The 16,507-nt window shown below is 32.6% G+C and overlaps 3 protein-coding genes and 1 non-coding gene across 4 annotated transcripts; 2 read left to right on the plus strand and 2 right to left on the minus strand.

The window, feature by feature from the left end:
* Positions 1–1,427: 1,427 nt before the first annotated feature.
* LOC137814314 (protein NRT1/ PTR FAMILY 5.2-like) lies at positions 1,428–4,458 on the minus strand. The gene is made up of 4 exons (XM_068616984.1): positions 4,259–4,458; positions 3,772–3,989; positions 2,868–3,439; positions 1,428–2,385 (listed from the first exon to the last, which is right to left on the minus strand). The coding sequence occupies exons 1-4, from the start codon at positions 4,398–4,400 to the stop codon at positions 1,509–1,511; spliced, it is 1,809 nt and encodes a 602-aa protein (XP_068473085.1). The 5' UTR covers positions 4,401–4,458; the 3' UTR covers positions 1,428–1,508.
* Positions 4,459–6,040: 1,582 nt separating this feature from the next.
* TRNAM-CAU (transfer RNA methionine (anticodon CAU)) lies at positions 6,041–6,125 on the plus strand. Its single transcript is given in 2 exon segments — positions 6,041–6,078; positions 6,090–6,125. It is a non-coding gene; the product is annotated as a tRNA-Met (tRNA).
* Positions 6,126–6,816: 691 nt separating this feature from the next.
* Positions 6,817–8,820, plus strand: LOC137814317 (uncharacterized). Its single transcript, XM_068616988.1, has 3 exons — positions 6,817–7,043; positions 7,464–7,543; positions 7,652–8,820. The coding sequence occupies exons 1-3, from the start codon at positions 6,972–6,974 to the stop codon at positions 8,604–8,606; spliced, it is 1,107 nt and encodes a 368-aa protein (XP_068473089.1). The 5' UTR covers positions 6,817–6,971; the 3' UTR covers positions 8,607–8,820.
* A 1,267-nt stretch (positions 8,821–10,087) lies between these two features.
* LOC137814315 (MDIS1-interacting receptor like kinase 2-like) lies at positions 10,088–14,306 on the minus strand. Its single transcript, XM_068616985.1, has 2 exons — positions 10,952–14,306; positions 10,088–10,719 (listed from the first exon to the last, which is right to left on the minus strand). The coding sequence occupies exons 1-2, from the start codon at positions 14,274–14,276 to the stop codon at positions 10,325–10,327; spliced, it is 3,720 nt and encodes a 1,239-aa protein (XP_068473086.1). The 5' UTR covers positions 14,277–14,306; the 3' UTR covers positions 10,088–10,324.
* Between the last annotated feature and the right edge of the window lie 2,201 nt (positions 14,307–16,507).

Raw genomic sequence — 16,507 nt, forward strand, 5'->3', positions numbered from 1 at the left:
ATCTACTTTGCATTTTATTTATAAGTAAATAGCTATAAATATTATATTTTTTAATTCAATACAAAACTAAATAATCACTTATCTAAATATTTAAACTTTGTGAATCTTCATTCTTATTTCCATAGTGCCATTCCTTATCAACTTAGGTGCCGAAAGCACTTTCTTTGTGCAAATGCATCCACACATATACGTGTGTGTATATATATTTTTCGATGATTAAAAGGAAAATTTGTCGGCTATATCGTTTTCTACATGCGAACTGTCAAAATGATTAACGAAAATGTTAAATACGTAAGGACATGATAAACAGATAAAAGGGAATCACATCTTATGAATAACAACTTTAATTTATTTACATTTTCAGAAGCCTTGTACCAATAATAGAGAGATGCTTTATTCCCTAAGACTTCGTATTTTTAAGAATAAAATATTTTTCTATATCAAATTTATATTTTTTAATATAATAATTATTTGATAAAGGTTTTTTATAATTTAAATTTATTATCATAACAGATATTATGATAATGAGGAACAAGTCTTTTATAATATTATTTTAAATTTTAAATTATTCCTAACCGTAGAAGTATTATAAAAAGAGATAGTAATAACCCGGATAGGTCATGGTATGTTTGTAAGGATCTTAGATATAATTATATGATTATCAGATTAATGATTACTAAGAAGAAATTTACCAACTTAAAGTTTTATAATAAAAGGTAAATTAAATTAAAGAAGAAAGATGATTTTGTTGTTATATATTTTAGAAATAAGATATTGTAGTTTTATGATTAATTTATTGATAAATAATAGATGTTATTATATATTTAAAATTGTAATATATTGTCATTTTCTTATTAATTTGATGACAAATAACAAATGCTATTTTATTTATTCCTATATATATGGATTCTCCATTATAATTGTGTTTTTTTTTACAAATTTTTTTCGATTTTACCCTTATTTAATATTTCATTTTATTATTATAATGAAGTATTTTATCATTTGATATGAATTACTTAAAAAAATATATTATTTTTTAATTTTTTAAATTAATATTAATATTATTATACAGTTTTTATATGATTTCACTCTTTCCTTAATTCTTTATTTTAAGGTAACAATCAGAAGAAAGAGATACTATCACACATTTCCACACTAAATCTTACATATAAAATAAAATAACCTTCATTTTTAACTATCATCGTGAAAGTTGAGTAAAAGAGAAAATATGAATACAGATGCGCGGTTTTTGCTAGTAAGAAAAAATTAGCAATTGGTTTTGTATGTTTTAGAAATACAATATATTGTGTTTTGTGATTAATTGGTCAGTTTACAAATTTTATTATGATGAAAAATAGTTTTTCTCCAACCATATTTTAAGAGAGTGTTTTTTTGATACATGAAAGTAATTGATAACAAATGTTAAGGTGTAGTTTTGGATCTACATTGAATATTTATTTTTTATACTTAAAAGTTCTTCAGCAAGTACGTAATGTTCCTTTCTCCTTTCAGTTATCTGGTTGTGTGGTACTTGGGGTTATTCTAGTATTAGGGTTCATATCCAAGTCCATGCTGATTTGTGTTTCATCACCATTATAGACGTACAATTTGGCAACAGCCACAAAGCAAAAGAAGTTGATTACGCTTAGCAGGGCCAAGAATGCATAATAATAATCTAAACGGGAGGCATTTAGATTATCCAAAATCCAACTCTTGTGACCATGTCTGTGGGTGAGATCAGCAACAGTTGAAAGTAGAAAACTATTAAGAAAATTTCCAATGCTCAAGGTGGTTGTGAAATATGACGTTCCCAAACTTTTCATGGTTTCTGGTGCTTGATCATAGAAGAACTCCAACTTAGCAACATCAACAAAGGTATCAGCAATTCCTGTCAAAGCAAACTGAGGGAGGAGGATGAAAATGGTTAGAGGAATTTTATCAAGCTGGCCTAAAAGGTTGTTTTCTCTTGCCACACTCAGTCTCTTCCTCTCAACAAAGCATGCAGTGAGCATTATGATAACATGTAGCACAAGGCCAATTCCAAGTCTCTGCAGAAGGGAAATCCCTCTGGGGTTCTTGGTGTAGTGCCGGATTGCAGGAACGAAAAGGCGGTCATAGATCACAACGCTTATCAGCATGAAGATGTTTACAAAAGCTATGAGACATGCTGGAGGAATTTTAAAATGGGGTCCCATTCCCCTGTCCAGTGTGGTGCCTTGTCTGATGAAGAGTGTGGTGGTTTGAGCTATTATGGTGCTTGGAATGCATGTAGTAATCAAAATAGGAACCATTTTCATCATTTGCTTGGTTTCCTCAATTTGAGTCACAGTACAAAGCATCCATGGTGATGTTTCGCCTGTCTTCACTGCAGCTTTGTCCAGGAATCTGCACACAGTGTCAAGGTTACAAGATTGCTGTGCTTTCAACTCAAACAAAAAGACATATAATTTACTCAAATAATCCATACCAAGTGTTTGACACCACAAAAACAATACAACGGAACTTGAAAAAGAAGACAAATGAAGACATGTTGATTGCACTCCTTTCAAAAGTACCTTCACGATAAGTGATTGAAAGCAGTATCATTCTTCATAAGTACAAAAAAAGAGAGAAATCTCGAAGGTATGTTCACAACTGTTATCTAATCGGTGACTTTGATATTGGTTCCATCAATCAGTTTAATCTTTCCATATTACAAAAAATAAAGTTAACCCTCAGCTTTAAAATTTCCAATTTATTAGGTTAATTTCATCCTTAACATTGGAAAAAAGTAAATAATTCTGAGCCAGTCAATTTGGTTGCTTTATGCCCACCAACTGTTTGTGATATTAATGACAGTAAATTTGAAGAGAAATTTGATTACTAGCCTTAATGAAGAACTGTGATAAATTCTTGTTCTCCCTTTACTTGCATAATACTCTTCCATGCTGAGCTCATGTAGCTCATTCAAATCATCTGGGACATGTACCTTCCACTTCCTCACTGCAGACACAAGTACCTGGGCCATCCTGGTTAAAGGGCTCCCTGAGGGTAATCTATGCCTATAAAGAGGAGTTCCTAGCAGAAACATCAATATTGAAAAGGCTAGGCCAATGGTTGGGATCCCATAACCAAGTTCAAAACCAACTCTGTCTTGTATGTAAACCAAGAGAGTTTGGGCGGAAATGGTTCCAATTAGAATATTGAACACCCACCAATTGTAGAAGGAAAGCTTTTGGGACCTCTCTTTGGGTTCAAACTCGTCAAATTGGTCTGCTCCCATTGTAGAAATGTTGGGCTTGGTCCCCCCTGTGCCTGCTGCAATGATGTACAAGGCAAAGAAGAAAATTCCCACTTGCAATGACGATGCTTGTGGGCAATCTTGGTCTGCAACGCCTGAAGCACATGCTGGTGGTCTCAATCCTGGTACTGACACTGCTAGAGTCAACAAACACATTCCCTGCAACCAAAAATACACGACCATGTTCCCTTTATAGTGTTAAAATGCAAGATATGCTACAACATGAAAAATTATTACATGGATCAAAACCATTATAGTCCATACATTCTCCATGTGACGTATAATTGGAAAACTCAGTAATGTGTCACACAGAGATTAAACGAGAATACGGACACAAGTAATCTGAGATCATGTAATACTTTCATGCAGTATGCAGAAGCACAATCAATATGATTCTCTTTATAAGATTTATGTGTTTTCAGAAGATTGACATGTATCAAACACATAGTTGGAAAATTTGGTACAATGATGTTTCATATATGTATATATACCAAAAGGTAAATGGCTGATGCTATAAGAAAGGTCCAATAGCGACCAAGATAGGCATCGGCAATATAAGCTCCGGCAGCTGGCATGATCCAGACTGCACCAGTCCAATTGGTAACACTCTTTGAAGATTTGACAGTGCCCTCATGGAGCTTCTCTGTTAGATACAACACTAGATTTGATGCTATCCCATAGTATGCCATTCTTTCAATCATTTCATACCCTACAATTAATTATTAAAACTATGCAAGTAAGAACATAGTCAATCATCAATTCAAATATTTACTTTCTATTTCAAGAACAAACTTCATTTCTTTCTATTTTTCTTTTCCTCTCATCATCCTAAAACAATTTGTGTATATTGCCAAGTATAACATCAATTTGTTTATATAATAAAGTAAAAGGAAGAGGCAATCCAAAACAATAATAGGAATGAGTTAAAGAAAAGGGCTAAAATTAAAGGAAGTTAAATTAAAAATGAGTTGCATTTACCTACAATGAAGGAACAAGCTCTCCATCTTCCAGTATTTGATCTTAAAACTGGTTTACCTTTGAGGTCCACTGTGCCATCTTTGGTGTAGTCATCCTCTCTTCCACTACTTGCAAACCCTTTTTCTTCTTCCATTGCCATCATGCTGTAGAATGATGTTAACTTTTTAGCTTTTCATGAACAGCATTTTATACAGTTAAGATGGAATACCATTCAATGGCTTAGCTAAACAAACAAACAAATCCAAAATATAAAACACACATTTTGTTGGGTTCTTTTGTCATGCACTTTAAATTGTATGAATTAATTATACAAAAAAAGTCAAACAAACCAATTACCATTAAAATTTAATTTTTTCAAAGGTAATGCGATTTTGATACATTAACTAAAGAAACATTTGATATGTTAATTTTGTCCTCTTTCCGTCATTAGTTACTAATTGTACTAATATGCTTCCATCTTAATTTAGGTCCTTCCTGTTTATAAATTAATGAGTTTTTATTTATTTATTTTAACGAGTTGTGTGGATACAACCATGTACATGGCGTCAAAGGCTAAAAACATGCATAGTTATTAGTTAATGATGATTAAATAAAATAAAGTATCATTAGAGGGTTCATTATATCCAATATTAATATGTATATAATAGTTCGGAGTTAAAGATCAACACTACTTTTTCATTTAAAGAAAAATATATGCAAATAAAAAATACTATAGATGTTATTTAGAGGGTTCTTTTACAAATTAACATATCTCACTACATAATAATAAAAAACATTATAAACTATATCAAATTATGCTTATTAAGTTAAAAAAACAAAATTTAATAAAAATGTAATACCGAAACTATCACACCTTTGTTTCTACGATCGTGTTTAATTAAAATTGATTTTTAACTAATAAGTTATACAACAAATTTTAATTATAACCGGTTATTCAACAAATTTTTGATATATAAAACTTAACTATCTTTAAAAAAAATATTAAAACAGGCTGTCTTAGAAAAAATTTAAAACATAATATGAAAAATTGTTATAGTTTGACTATAAGGTTAATGCTTATAAACAATTTTAATTAATCAGTTAATTAAGATCAGGGTTAATTTTTTTTTTATAAATGGTTATATATACACGACTTTGTTTGTTAAGAATAATATTTTTTATAAGAGAGATTTTTGTTTGATATTGAGTAGGATTATTTTAAATGATAAAATTATTTTTTCTAATATTTAATCAACGTAGGTTAATGTATATGTCTCAATCTATTTTTAGCAAATTGATAATAAACTGATAAAAATAAACTAAAATTGTCTCATTTTGTCTATACATACCTAACCACGGAGAATAATACTTATAAACATGTTGACCCTAATCTTGAATTTGTAAGTAATCTCTACTAACAGTGCCTAAAAAAACTGAAATGAATTTGTGACTAAGTGAACACCTAATGCTTATCACTATTCATTAAAGAATTTTTTTATTTATAACACTCAAATCTACTCACCACCACTAAACATAATATAATGTATTAATTTAAGTGTATATTCACTAATCTATAGAATTAAGTTCTGGAAAGTTTTCGAATCTACATTCTGAAATTAAAATAAATTTAATAAAAGTATTTTTTAAGTATGGAATGGAGAAAGAAATGCATGGATGTATAAGATGAATTTCCCACCTAAAAAGGTAAATGAATTTAAACAGTCAGTCCAACTTTTAAAGGCCCAAGTAACTATGTCAACTAAATATAAAATAAATATATTTAGTTCAGATGATTTAACAAAAGGGGTGGTGGCGCAGTTGGCTAGCGCGTAGGTCTCATAGCTTCTGAGTTATCCTGAGGTCGAGAGTTCGAGCCTCTCTCACCCCATTAAGATTTTGTTTTTTTGTGCTATTTATTAAATTGAAATTCGAGTTTTATCTTTTAAACTTACATTTCAAAATATATTGGTAATCACAAATATATTTTAATCTTAAATGAACTAATTTTTAAAAGCTAATCCTTTCCTCCTCATTAATAAAAAGATTCATATATATATATATATATAAAAGAAACCAGATACCTGAATTTAATTAAATTTTATTGATCCCCTAATGATGCAATAAAAGGTCAAACATGAACTAAAGCTAATATATTTTAAGAAAAATACTTTTAAATAAAATAAAGCTAGTTAAGATGTATTTATATAAATAAGTTGAGAGAGTAACTAGTAATTTTACAATAAATGTAATATGATGAAGACGACCACAACTACTGTTTTAAATTTGTATGGGTTGTTTCAATAAGTTCAGCTGTTTTTGTATAAATGAGTATAAACTATTCAAAAAAAAAAAATGAAAAAATTGACTCCGACAACTATTAATCATAACTACTATTACAAGTTTTTCACTTTGCAGCGTTTCTTGAGCCAAACGATCAACCTCTGTGTCTCTGGTTCAGCTTCACACAAAACAACAAAACAAAACTGCATTCGATGTGGTACTTAAAACATTACAGCCTGTCATCACAACGGTCACTTCCCACCTTTTCCTTTTAATAATAAACAAATAAAACAAATATTATTGCTACATATTTATTGAGAGAGCGTTACAATGTCCACTTCCTCTGCGTTTGTCTTGTGGATAGTGGAAGGTGGCATGACATGAAGACCAACCCCTTTGCCTTAGCATTGTTGTTGTGAAACCTCGGAAGGGAACACACAGATCTGTTGTCACAATGGGTTGCTTTCTTCATTGCTTTGGTTCCTCCACAGGCACGAAGCCCAGGCGCAAGGCTCACCATCACCACGTAACTAACCCTTCACCTTCTCTTCTCCAAGCTTTTTTTTTTTTTTTTTTTTTTTTATATAATTTAGTTACCCTTTTGTTTGGTTCCTCATAAATTGCACGTAAAAGGCCTCATTTGTTTTAAAGTTTTACACTTGCACCTCCTATTTTTGGCCTTTTATTTAAGCCAAAACTTAGATTTTAGGTGCTGAATCTAGTGTTATTCAATTAGAATGAATGTTTTATTTGGGTTGTATGTGTAATAAAGATTTGCATGAAAGGATTATGTGTATTATGGAGATAGACTTTCAATTTTGATTAGATGAAAGCATAAACAATAGTTTAATGTATGTGGGTTTTGTTTTTTTATATTGTTTGGATTAACAGGCTTAATAGATGAACGTTTCTCTAACCTCATTGAGTCTTTTCAATGTTGTTGCAGCGAAATGCTAAAGACAGGTTAGAGCAACCAACGGTGTGTTCTGTGCAGGATTACTCCAAAATGGTGGTACAAGAAGTACAGTAAGTAGTTGACTAATTGAGTTTGTAATGTTCTATTTTTGTCCACAAGAAAGCATGTTTGATTTTGGAGTTGAAGTTTATGATTTAGATAAATGGGTTTGGATGTAGGGCTAAACCTTTGGAGAAGCTAAACGTGAGCCCCAAAAAGAAGGTGACTTTTGATGTCAATGTGAAAACGTACGAGCCAGATGAAGTTGTTGATTTCCAAACAGAGAAGAGTGAAGAAAAAAGACCTTTGGTTGAAAAGTTAAGCCAAACAAGGTCTTACTCTGAAGAAAGTTCGGTTACTTCAACCGGGTCTTACCCAACAAATCATAGGTACCACGATTGCACATGCAGTGATGATGAAGATGCAGCAATGGAGAATTGGGATAGTGATATCACTGATGAGGATGAGGATGATGGTGGTGATAGTGACATGGGAGAAGAGTATGATGAAATAGGGGAGGACTTTGAAGATGGAATAGTATACCCAAGGTCAAGAAATGATGATAATCAAGGGTTTGTTGGAGAGGTGGAAAGTCCAATGCCAGTGTATGATAAGGATGTGAAGTCAATTGGGTTGAACCCCAATGTTCGAGATAGGAGTGTGTATGTTCATTCTGTGTTGAACCCTGTGGAGAACCTAACTCAATGGAAAGCAGTTAAGGCTAAAAGAGCACAGCCATTAGTGTCTCAGAAGGAAAATTTGGTTTTGAATCAAGAGTCCCGAGCTGCATTTGGTGCTGCATCACCTAAGAAGTTGAACCGGGAAATCGCAGTTGATGCTAGCCTTTCAAATTGGTTGGCTTCTTCAGAAACTACACCTGTTAGCAAGGGTTTGTATGCGGGTACCCCAGAGAGGAGTAGCTCACATGGCTCAAATACTGTGGCGAGTCATGAAGATAGGCCTATTTTAGGTGCATTGACAGTTGAAGAGCTTAAACAGTTTTCAGCTTCTTGTTCACCAAGAGATGAGATGCCTGTCATAGGCAGTGTTGGTAGCTACTGGAATTGTGGGGGCTATGCTCAGGATTCTGGCTCAGCAAATCGAGTAGCTTCAAGAAGGGTACAATACAATTGATGTGAAATTTAGTTATGCTGGATAAGGGAGTGAATATGAGACAAGGTTTTAGATAGACAGGGTTGTCACTCGTGTATGTTAGACAAGCTTCCATTGTGGAGTGGTTTGTGTTGGTGCATTTTTTGATTCTTTTGTGAATGTGATAGTGTGGTGGTGTTTGGATTAATGTTGTCATGTAGTTTTTATCTGTACACTGTGTCTCTGAATTTTCTTCCATGCTTTCTATACCCATGCCTCATGCATTTTTATTAACTCAATCTTACTTATCTAAGCATTTTAGTTCATATTAATTACCAGAATTGTCAGAGAACAGATATTTTAATTTTTTCTGCTTAATTTTATTCATTTGCCTATACTTTTAAATGTTGCTCCTTCATTATTTTGTAAGGTGTTTTTTCTGTCACAATAAATGCGTAAACTAATTAAAAATTGGGTGAAAGGTGATGTTTTAAATGATAAGAAAGTAATCAATGTTATTTTAAAATTTGAAAATGAAAGTTAAATAGAAACAAAAATATTTCAAATTTATGATATTTAAAAAATAATGGAGGGACTACTACTAAGAAGCAAGGCGTGGAATGTTTATATGTTCAAAATCAATAAATTTGATTCACACTCACCTAACTCCTAAATCCTAAAGTCTAACCAGTTAGAAACTTTACAAAAATATATAAATTTTATAATTTTAGATGGATGAAATTTTACAATAAATGAAGAATAAATTGTTTTAAACCTATTTATAATTTTTTAAATATTTCTATTCTTTATTTAATTTAAACTACATCCTCTAAATTTAAATCAATTGGGTCTTCCATTGCGTTAGTGTGAAACTAAAAAAGAGATCAGTTCTTTTAAACTAAAAAAAGCACGGAAATTTTACATCATAAAATGTGAAAGTACAAATTGTAAAGAAATAAGATGATAAAAGTACTTTAGCAGTACAAATTTGAATTGTGAAGTATAGATCTTCTATCCCAAAAAGGAGCAAGTTGGTGAGGGCATAGAAAGAAGCACTTACTTTCACACACACACAAATCCTTGATGTGAATTTATGAAACATGATAATATACGTTAATGAATATAATTTTGACATAATAATGGTATAAAAGAAGAGTCGCTTACATAAAATGACTAGCCATATTTTTAATAATTTTTTAGCCAAAATAATAAATTTGAAATTTTTTAAGTAATTAACATAATCAAGCTATTTCCAAAAAAAAATAATCAAAGTCATTGTGTGGGGGCATGAACAGAAAACTAGATTGAATAATTGAACTTCTAATATATTTTTAAAAAAAATTGTAAATAGACACATCTCTTAATGAAATACTTTGTAGAATAAAAAAAATATGAACATTTGACGATTTTCCTTCCTTTGTTGTAGTTTAAAGTGAGGGATGGATTTGCCCCAAGATTTTTCCTCCTTTCTTTTTGAACTAACGGTACAGACAATTGTGAATAAACAAAAGTCAAAAGCAAAGTGTGATCAATCTAAAGTGCTTTTTTTTATTTATAACTCTAAAACTTATATCCACACAAAAGCAAATTTGGTACAGAAAAGACCTGTGGAACAAAGCATGACTAATTCAAACATAGATACAATATTCCAATCATCAAGCCTAATTAACCTATTCAACTTTCAAATTCAAATATAGTTCTTATTCATAGTATACACAGTTCATTGCGTGTGGAAAATGAAAACAGCATATTTCTACTGGTTATGACACACTATTTGTGGAGCCCTGCATTGAAAGCTTGTTCATGGTTATGATGCCAAATGGCAGGGGAAGAGAAGCATGAGTAGTAGCCGATAGTTCTTGTGCCACAGCACGCATGATGGGTCTGGACTCTGGAGCCGCACGTGTGCATGCCAAAGCTATGGTCATTGTGAACACTACTTCTTCTGCTAATTGGCCTGTTGGAGGTGGAAGCCTTTGGTCTAGCACCTCCTTCAATACCACCTGTGCTTCTTCCTCCGTTGATGACAAATACTTCTTTGAAGACAGTGTACTCAAGAATTCTCCAGGATGCTTTCCCATCAATATCTCCATCACCACCACCCCAAAACTATACACGTCGCACTTCTCAGTCACTCTCATAGTTTGTGCTAGCTCTGCATATTTCAACTTTTCTCATTGTCTAATCACACCCTTTAATTTATATATACTCAATAAAACTCTAAAGCATTGTATGTGACACAAGAGTATGTATATTCAGACATTGATTAAAAAATTATATATACACAATTTATTAAGACACTTTTAACAGGACTTATTAAAGATTGCTTAGCATGATGCATACTATATAGTATACATAGTAGAATTTAAATTGATTGGATGATGTACCTGGAGCCATGTAACCATAGGATCCAGCAACTGAGGTCCAAGTTGAAGTGTCTGAGCTTAGCAGTTTTGCTGTGCCAAAATCTGCAAGACGAGGTTCTAAGTCGGAGTCTAGTAATATGTTATTCAGTGTTACATCCCGGTGCACGATTGGTGGGGAGCAGTCAGTGTGCAAGTATGAAATTGCATGTGCTATTCCTTGCACAATTTTTAGCCTTGTGCCCCACCTTAGCTCCGATTTTCCTTCCTCTGTATACAACACTTTTGCCAAACTTCCTCTGTCTACATATTCATAAACCAAGAACATTTGTCCCCTGCAAGAACAGAACCCATAAAGCTTTATTATATTGCGGTGCCTCACTCCTGTAAGTGATTCTATCTCATTCAAAAAGCTCTGGCGCTTCATTGCTGGAATGTCATCAGAGTCTGATATGTTGAGCCTCTTCACAGCAACAACTTGACCTGTGAGTAATTGTGCTCTATAAACACTTCCAAATCCTCCTTTTCCAATGCAGTACTTGTCATTGAAGTCATCGGTGGCCTTAACAAGATCAGAAAATGTGAATTTTCCATCTCTTCCCCACACCACGCTAATAGGCTGATCACTTTTTTCAACTATTTTGGACTCTTCATCAAGGTGTTTTTTGTCATGCCGCCGACCAAGTATTACTCCAACACTAATTATCCCAATAAGTAAGGCACAAACTGGTATGATAACACCAAGAAGAACCTTTTTGTTTACTCCTCCGGATTTGTTTGGGGAAAGTGATTTGGGGCAAGTTAATCCTTTTATGTCACCACACAAACCTGAGTTCCCAGCATAGGCTTCAGCAGTGGCTGTCTGGAAAACACGACCAGTGGGGATTGAACCACTCAATTTGTTGTAAGAAAAATCAACAGATTGAAGGCTGAGCATGGTTGAAAAAGATTGTGGGATTGTCCCTGATAGATGGTTGTGTGACACATTGAGAATCTCCAATGTTGTTAACTTTCCAAGGTTTTGGGGAAGAGGCCCAGAAAGAGAGTTGCTGCTGATGTCCAACATGATTTGCAGAGAGAACAGATTGCCAAGTTCATTTGGTATCTCCCCAGATAGACTGTTATGACTTAAATTCAGGCTCAGTAAGCGATCACAATCACCAAGCTCTTTAGGAATGCTTCCAATGAAGCTGTTATTTGATAAATCAAGAAAATTTAGCTGAGCCAATCTCCCGTAACTCATTGGGATTTCTCCCGATAAATGGTTACTGCTCAGATTGAACTTTAAAAGCAGGCTTAGATTTCCGACTTCAGGTGGGATACTACCAGAGAAATCATTGGAATGAAGGCTTAGATACCTTAATTGACTCAACTTACTTAGCGCAGAAGGAATTTTTCCAGAAAGTTTGTTGCTTCCCATATCCATATTGGTTAAGTTGCCACACTCACCCCAATCCGGAGAGAGCTCACCAACAAGTTGATTTTTAGTAAGTGAGATAAAAACAAGATTTGGTAGAACGCCAAATGCGTCTGTGATATTTCCAGTGAGCTGGTTATTATCAAGCCGAACTCTAACAAGTGATGAACAATTTCTCAAGGACTTTGGCAATGGCCCTGAAAAACTGTTCTCATTGGCTGCCAAAATATTTAGCTGGCCATCACTGCACAAGTCGCCTGGCAGTTCTCCGGAAAAGCTGTTGTTTGTAAGGTAGACATCAGTCAAAAAAGGATTTCTCTTTCCAAATTCTCTAGGAATGCTGCCAGTGAAGTTATTGCTGAACACAGAAAAATTTCTTAAAGCTGTTAGTTGAGTAATGGTTTCTGGCAACTCCCCATACAAGTTATTGGTGTTGACATCAAAGATTTGCAGTGAGGTCAAGTTTCCAATATCCGTGGGAATGGTTCCAGAGAGCTGATTGAAGAAAAGATTCATGACTTCAATGTTTGTCAGATTCCAAAGAGTTGATGGAATTGGACCAGAGAATTGGTTTTGTGAAAGGTCTAACTGTGTCATTTCTTTCAGGTTTCCAATCTCTCCAGGAATGGGACCAGAGAAGTGATTTTTGTACAGATAGAGGATGTTAATTTTTTCCAACAGGCCAATATGTGTAGGAACCTTTCCTGTAAAGTTATTGTTTTGGATTTGCAAGGAGATCAACTGGGTCCAGTTAGAGATGAGTGAAGCAGAAAGTTCACCAGAAAAGGAATTTTCTGATATCCCCAATTCTGATATTCTAGACAGACTAGCTAATGACAAGGGCAGAGGACCAGTCAAATCATTCAAAGCTAAACTCAAGAAGGATAAATTTGTGCATAGGCCAAGCTCAGAAGGGATTGTAGAGTTAAAATAATTTTTACTAAGATCAAGATGCCTTAGCTCCCTGAGTTGGCCTATGGAAGAAGGAATTTTTCCATGGGCAGAAATGTCACGCAGTTCAAGAATTTGAAGCCCAGATATCAATCCTATCTCAGTGGGAACAGGACCCTTAAACATGTTATTACCTAGGCGAAGTTCTTTGAGATTAGAAAGCATGGACAAGTTGGGTGATAGTTTTCCTTCAAACCGACAGTTGGTGAGGTTGAGGTATTCTAGCTTGCCCAAATTGCTATACAAGGATTCTGGTATAGTGCCATTCCATCCATTCCAAGAGATGTCAAGGTATGTCAAGTGATGGCACTTGAGTATGAAACTTGGGAATTCACCAGTCAATGATGGATTTAGATGTAAGGCAAGGCGTGTCAAGGAAGGCAAGCATGAATATGGGGACCAGTCAGGAGGAGTTATAAAGTAATTTGATCCAAGGTCCATGTACCATACCTTAGGGAGATTCATGAGCTGATAAGGAATGATGCCACTGAGACTGTTGTTGAAAAGACTGAGATATTGAAGCTCCCTTAGCTGCCCTAGTTCATGAGGCAGTGTGTTTTCAAGTGAGTTGTTCCCCAAGTCCAACAGTGTGAGCTTGGAGAGGTTTCCAATTGCTGAAGGTATTGACCCACCAAACCGGTTGGAATGGAGGTTGATTTGGGTGAGGTTAGGGAGGGAAGCAAAATCCAAGACAGTGATAGTCCCATTGAGATTGGCACCAGACAAGTTTATCTCTGAGACTGTTGTGTTGGTGTTGTCACAAACAATGGCATCCCAAATGCAAAGGTTGGGAAGGTTGGTGAGGGACCATGAATTTAGAGAAGGAGGAAGAGGTGGGGATAGAGTGTTTTTCCATTTGACAAGGGCTTCTGCTTCTGCTCTTGATGATGAAGCAATTTTCAATGGAAGCAGACATAGAAAGAGAATAAGAAGAACTAGAGTATGAACCTTTTGAAAAATTGTCATGCTAGCATTTGGCATGGTCTCTATGTAAATGGTTTAGTCTCTTATATAGCAGAATCAGTTTCTGCTAAGTGGTTTGTTTGTAGTGTGATCAAAGATATGAGAGTCTTTATTCGGGGTTGACTTGTCTGGTTGACCAGCACAATAACTGCTTTGTTTGGTTGAAAGTTTAAAACAATAGAGAAACACGTTTATGAAATACTTATATTTGCTTATAAATTATGTATCTACATTTTTTAATTTTAAGAAATATCTTACAATTATATAAAGAAATTCCAGATTTCAAAAAATTCATAATTTTGGTCAAATTCTCAATTTTTTAATACATTTTAAAAATATTTTGACCCTATTCAACTCTAGATCTACTACAATTATTTAAGTCACTGTAAAATAATTTAATTATTTAAAATATAAAGAATATGTAAAATTAAGAATTGTAATAAATATATATTTTAAAATTTAGGCATTAAAATCAGGGAAAAAGGAAAATCAAAATTATGAACTAGAAATTATACTACAACAAAATTATTAAATAACAACAAATGATAGCTGATACTAAATACCAATTTAAAAACTACTAGTAGTTTTTTAATTTATAAATTAATATCTAACTTAATAAATATAATATTAATTATTTGTTATTTTTAAGATTAATTATTATTTAATGATTGTGTTGAACGGTTAAAAGAGAGAATAAAATTATATTTTTAACCTTAAAATTGTTGACAAACACATTGTTATAAATAAATCTTTTAAGTAATTAACTAATAAATTATTTAAGGAGATATTTGGTATAAAAATAATGAATAATCATGATCATATATATAATTAAATTATATTTTATTAATCATATATATATTTGTAATGTTTATGCATTTTTCATTAGAATCAAATATTTTTACATTTTAATTTGTTACGATATGTTATCACTTAATTGTTAAGGTTAAAGATTTTGTTACTTTTTTATTCTTACTTTTGTTTTGAAAAGGTTAGAATTTTTTTTTTTTTTGGAAAAAAAAATCTTGTGAGAAATCACAGTAGAAAGTATGTTTTTGAAACATTCTTTTGGAAATTTTACTTTTTTATATCAAACATGAAACACTTTTCAACTTTAAATTAAATTTGGAGAGAAACTAAAACTTTGTTTGTACCTAACTATCTCCTAAATGATATAGTATGTTAAGTTAGGGTTATGACTAAGTTTATTCAGATTAAGAGATTAGAAAATAATTTTTTTTTGAAAAATGTTTATAAATATATTAAAAAATCTTTATGCAATTAGACTACACTAATAAGAACGTTGTAAAGTCTATATTAAATTGGACCATTTAGGTAAAAAAATAATTTATAGTTAATTTTATCTCTTTTTTTTGAGTTTGTAAGAGTTTTATACTTTGTATGTTAGAACCAACCAAAGGATGAGGATGTATGAGATATTGTTTTATATGTTGAAACTTTTAAGATTTTACTCTATTACTTTAGAAGCTTTTGCATATCAAAGGTTGTTTTTCTCGCAAGGTAAATCATATCTAGATAAGATGAGTTAATATCTTGTTTATTTTAGACATGATCAATTTTGTGAATTGAAGTTAGGATTCCTTTAAATTGGAAATACATGAATTTATGGTTCAGATGGTGTATGATTGTTTTAACTTGAATTGTAAATTTGGAGTAGTAAAAAATAGTTTGAGATGCTATTTAATCAAATTGAAGTTAAAAAAGAGTTTCTTATGGTGTTTTTAGACTTGTTAGAGTTTGTTGAATGGACAATTAGAACTAGATATGCGTTATTAAGTTGTTGTTTTCTGATTTTTTGTATAATTCCTTAAAATATGAGTTGATGATCAAGCAACCCTCAAACAGTGATAATCATTGCTTGCATTGAGTATTGTCGCTTAAATGTCATCATGATTGCTCTCTTCACTCAAACTATGGTTTGAGATTTGAGCAAGATTGAAATAATCATCTCTCTACAAAACTATCACCAGCCAAGATACAAGTGATCACTCAAACAATAAAGAGTTAGAGTTTTGGGAGTTATTTTGGAACTTGATTTTTTATGCAATCAACTATGTTACTCAACTGATGGTATAATACTTGAATAAAGGAGAGTCAATGTTGATTTTCTCTCATCTGCATTTCTGATTGTTTAAGTGACAAATAGATGAGTGAAAGAGATGTCATATCAATTTTTTCTTCTTTAAATTTAATAAATTACATAAGTTCGTCAATCGATATAAAGTGTTATT

The sequence above is a fragment of the Phaseolus vulgaris genome, chromosome 1 (assembly GCF_000499845.2).
Source record: "Phaseolus vulgaris cultivar G19833 chromosome 1, P. vulgaris v2.0, whole genome shotgun sequence".
NCBI lineage: Eukaryota > Viridiplantae > Streptophyta > Magnoliopsida > Fabales > Fabaceae > Phaseolus > Phaseolus vulgaris.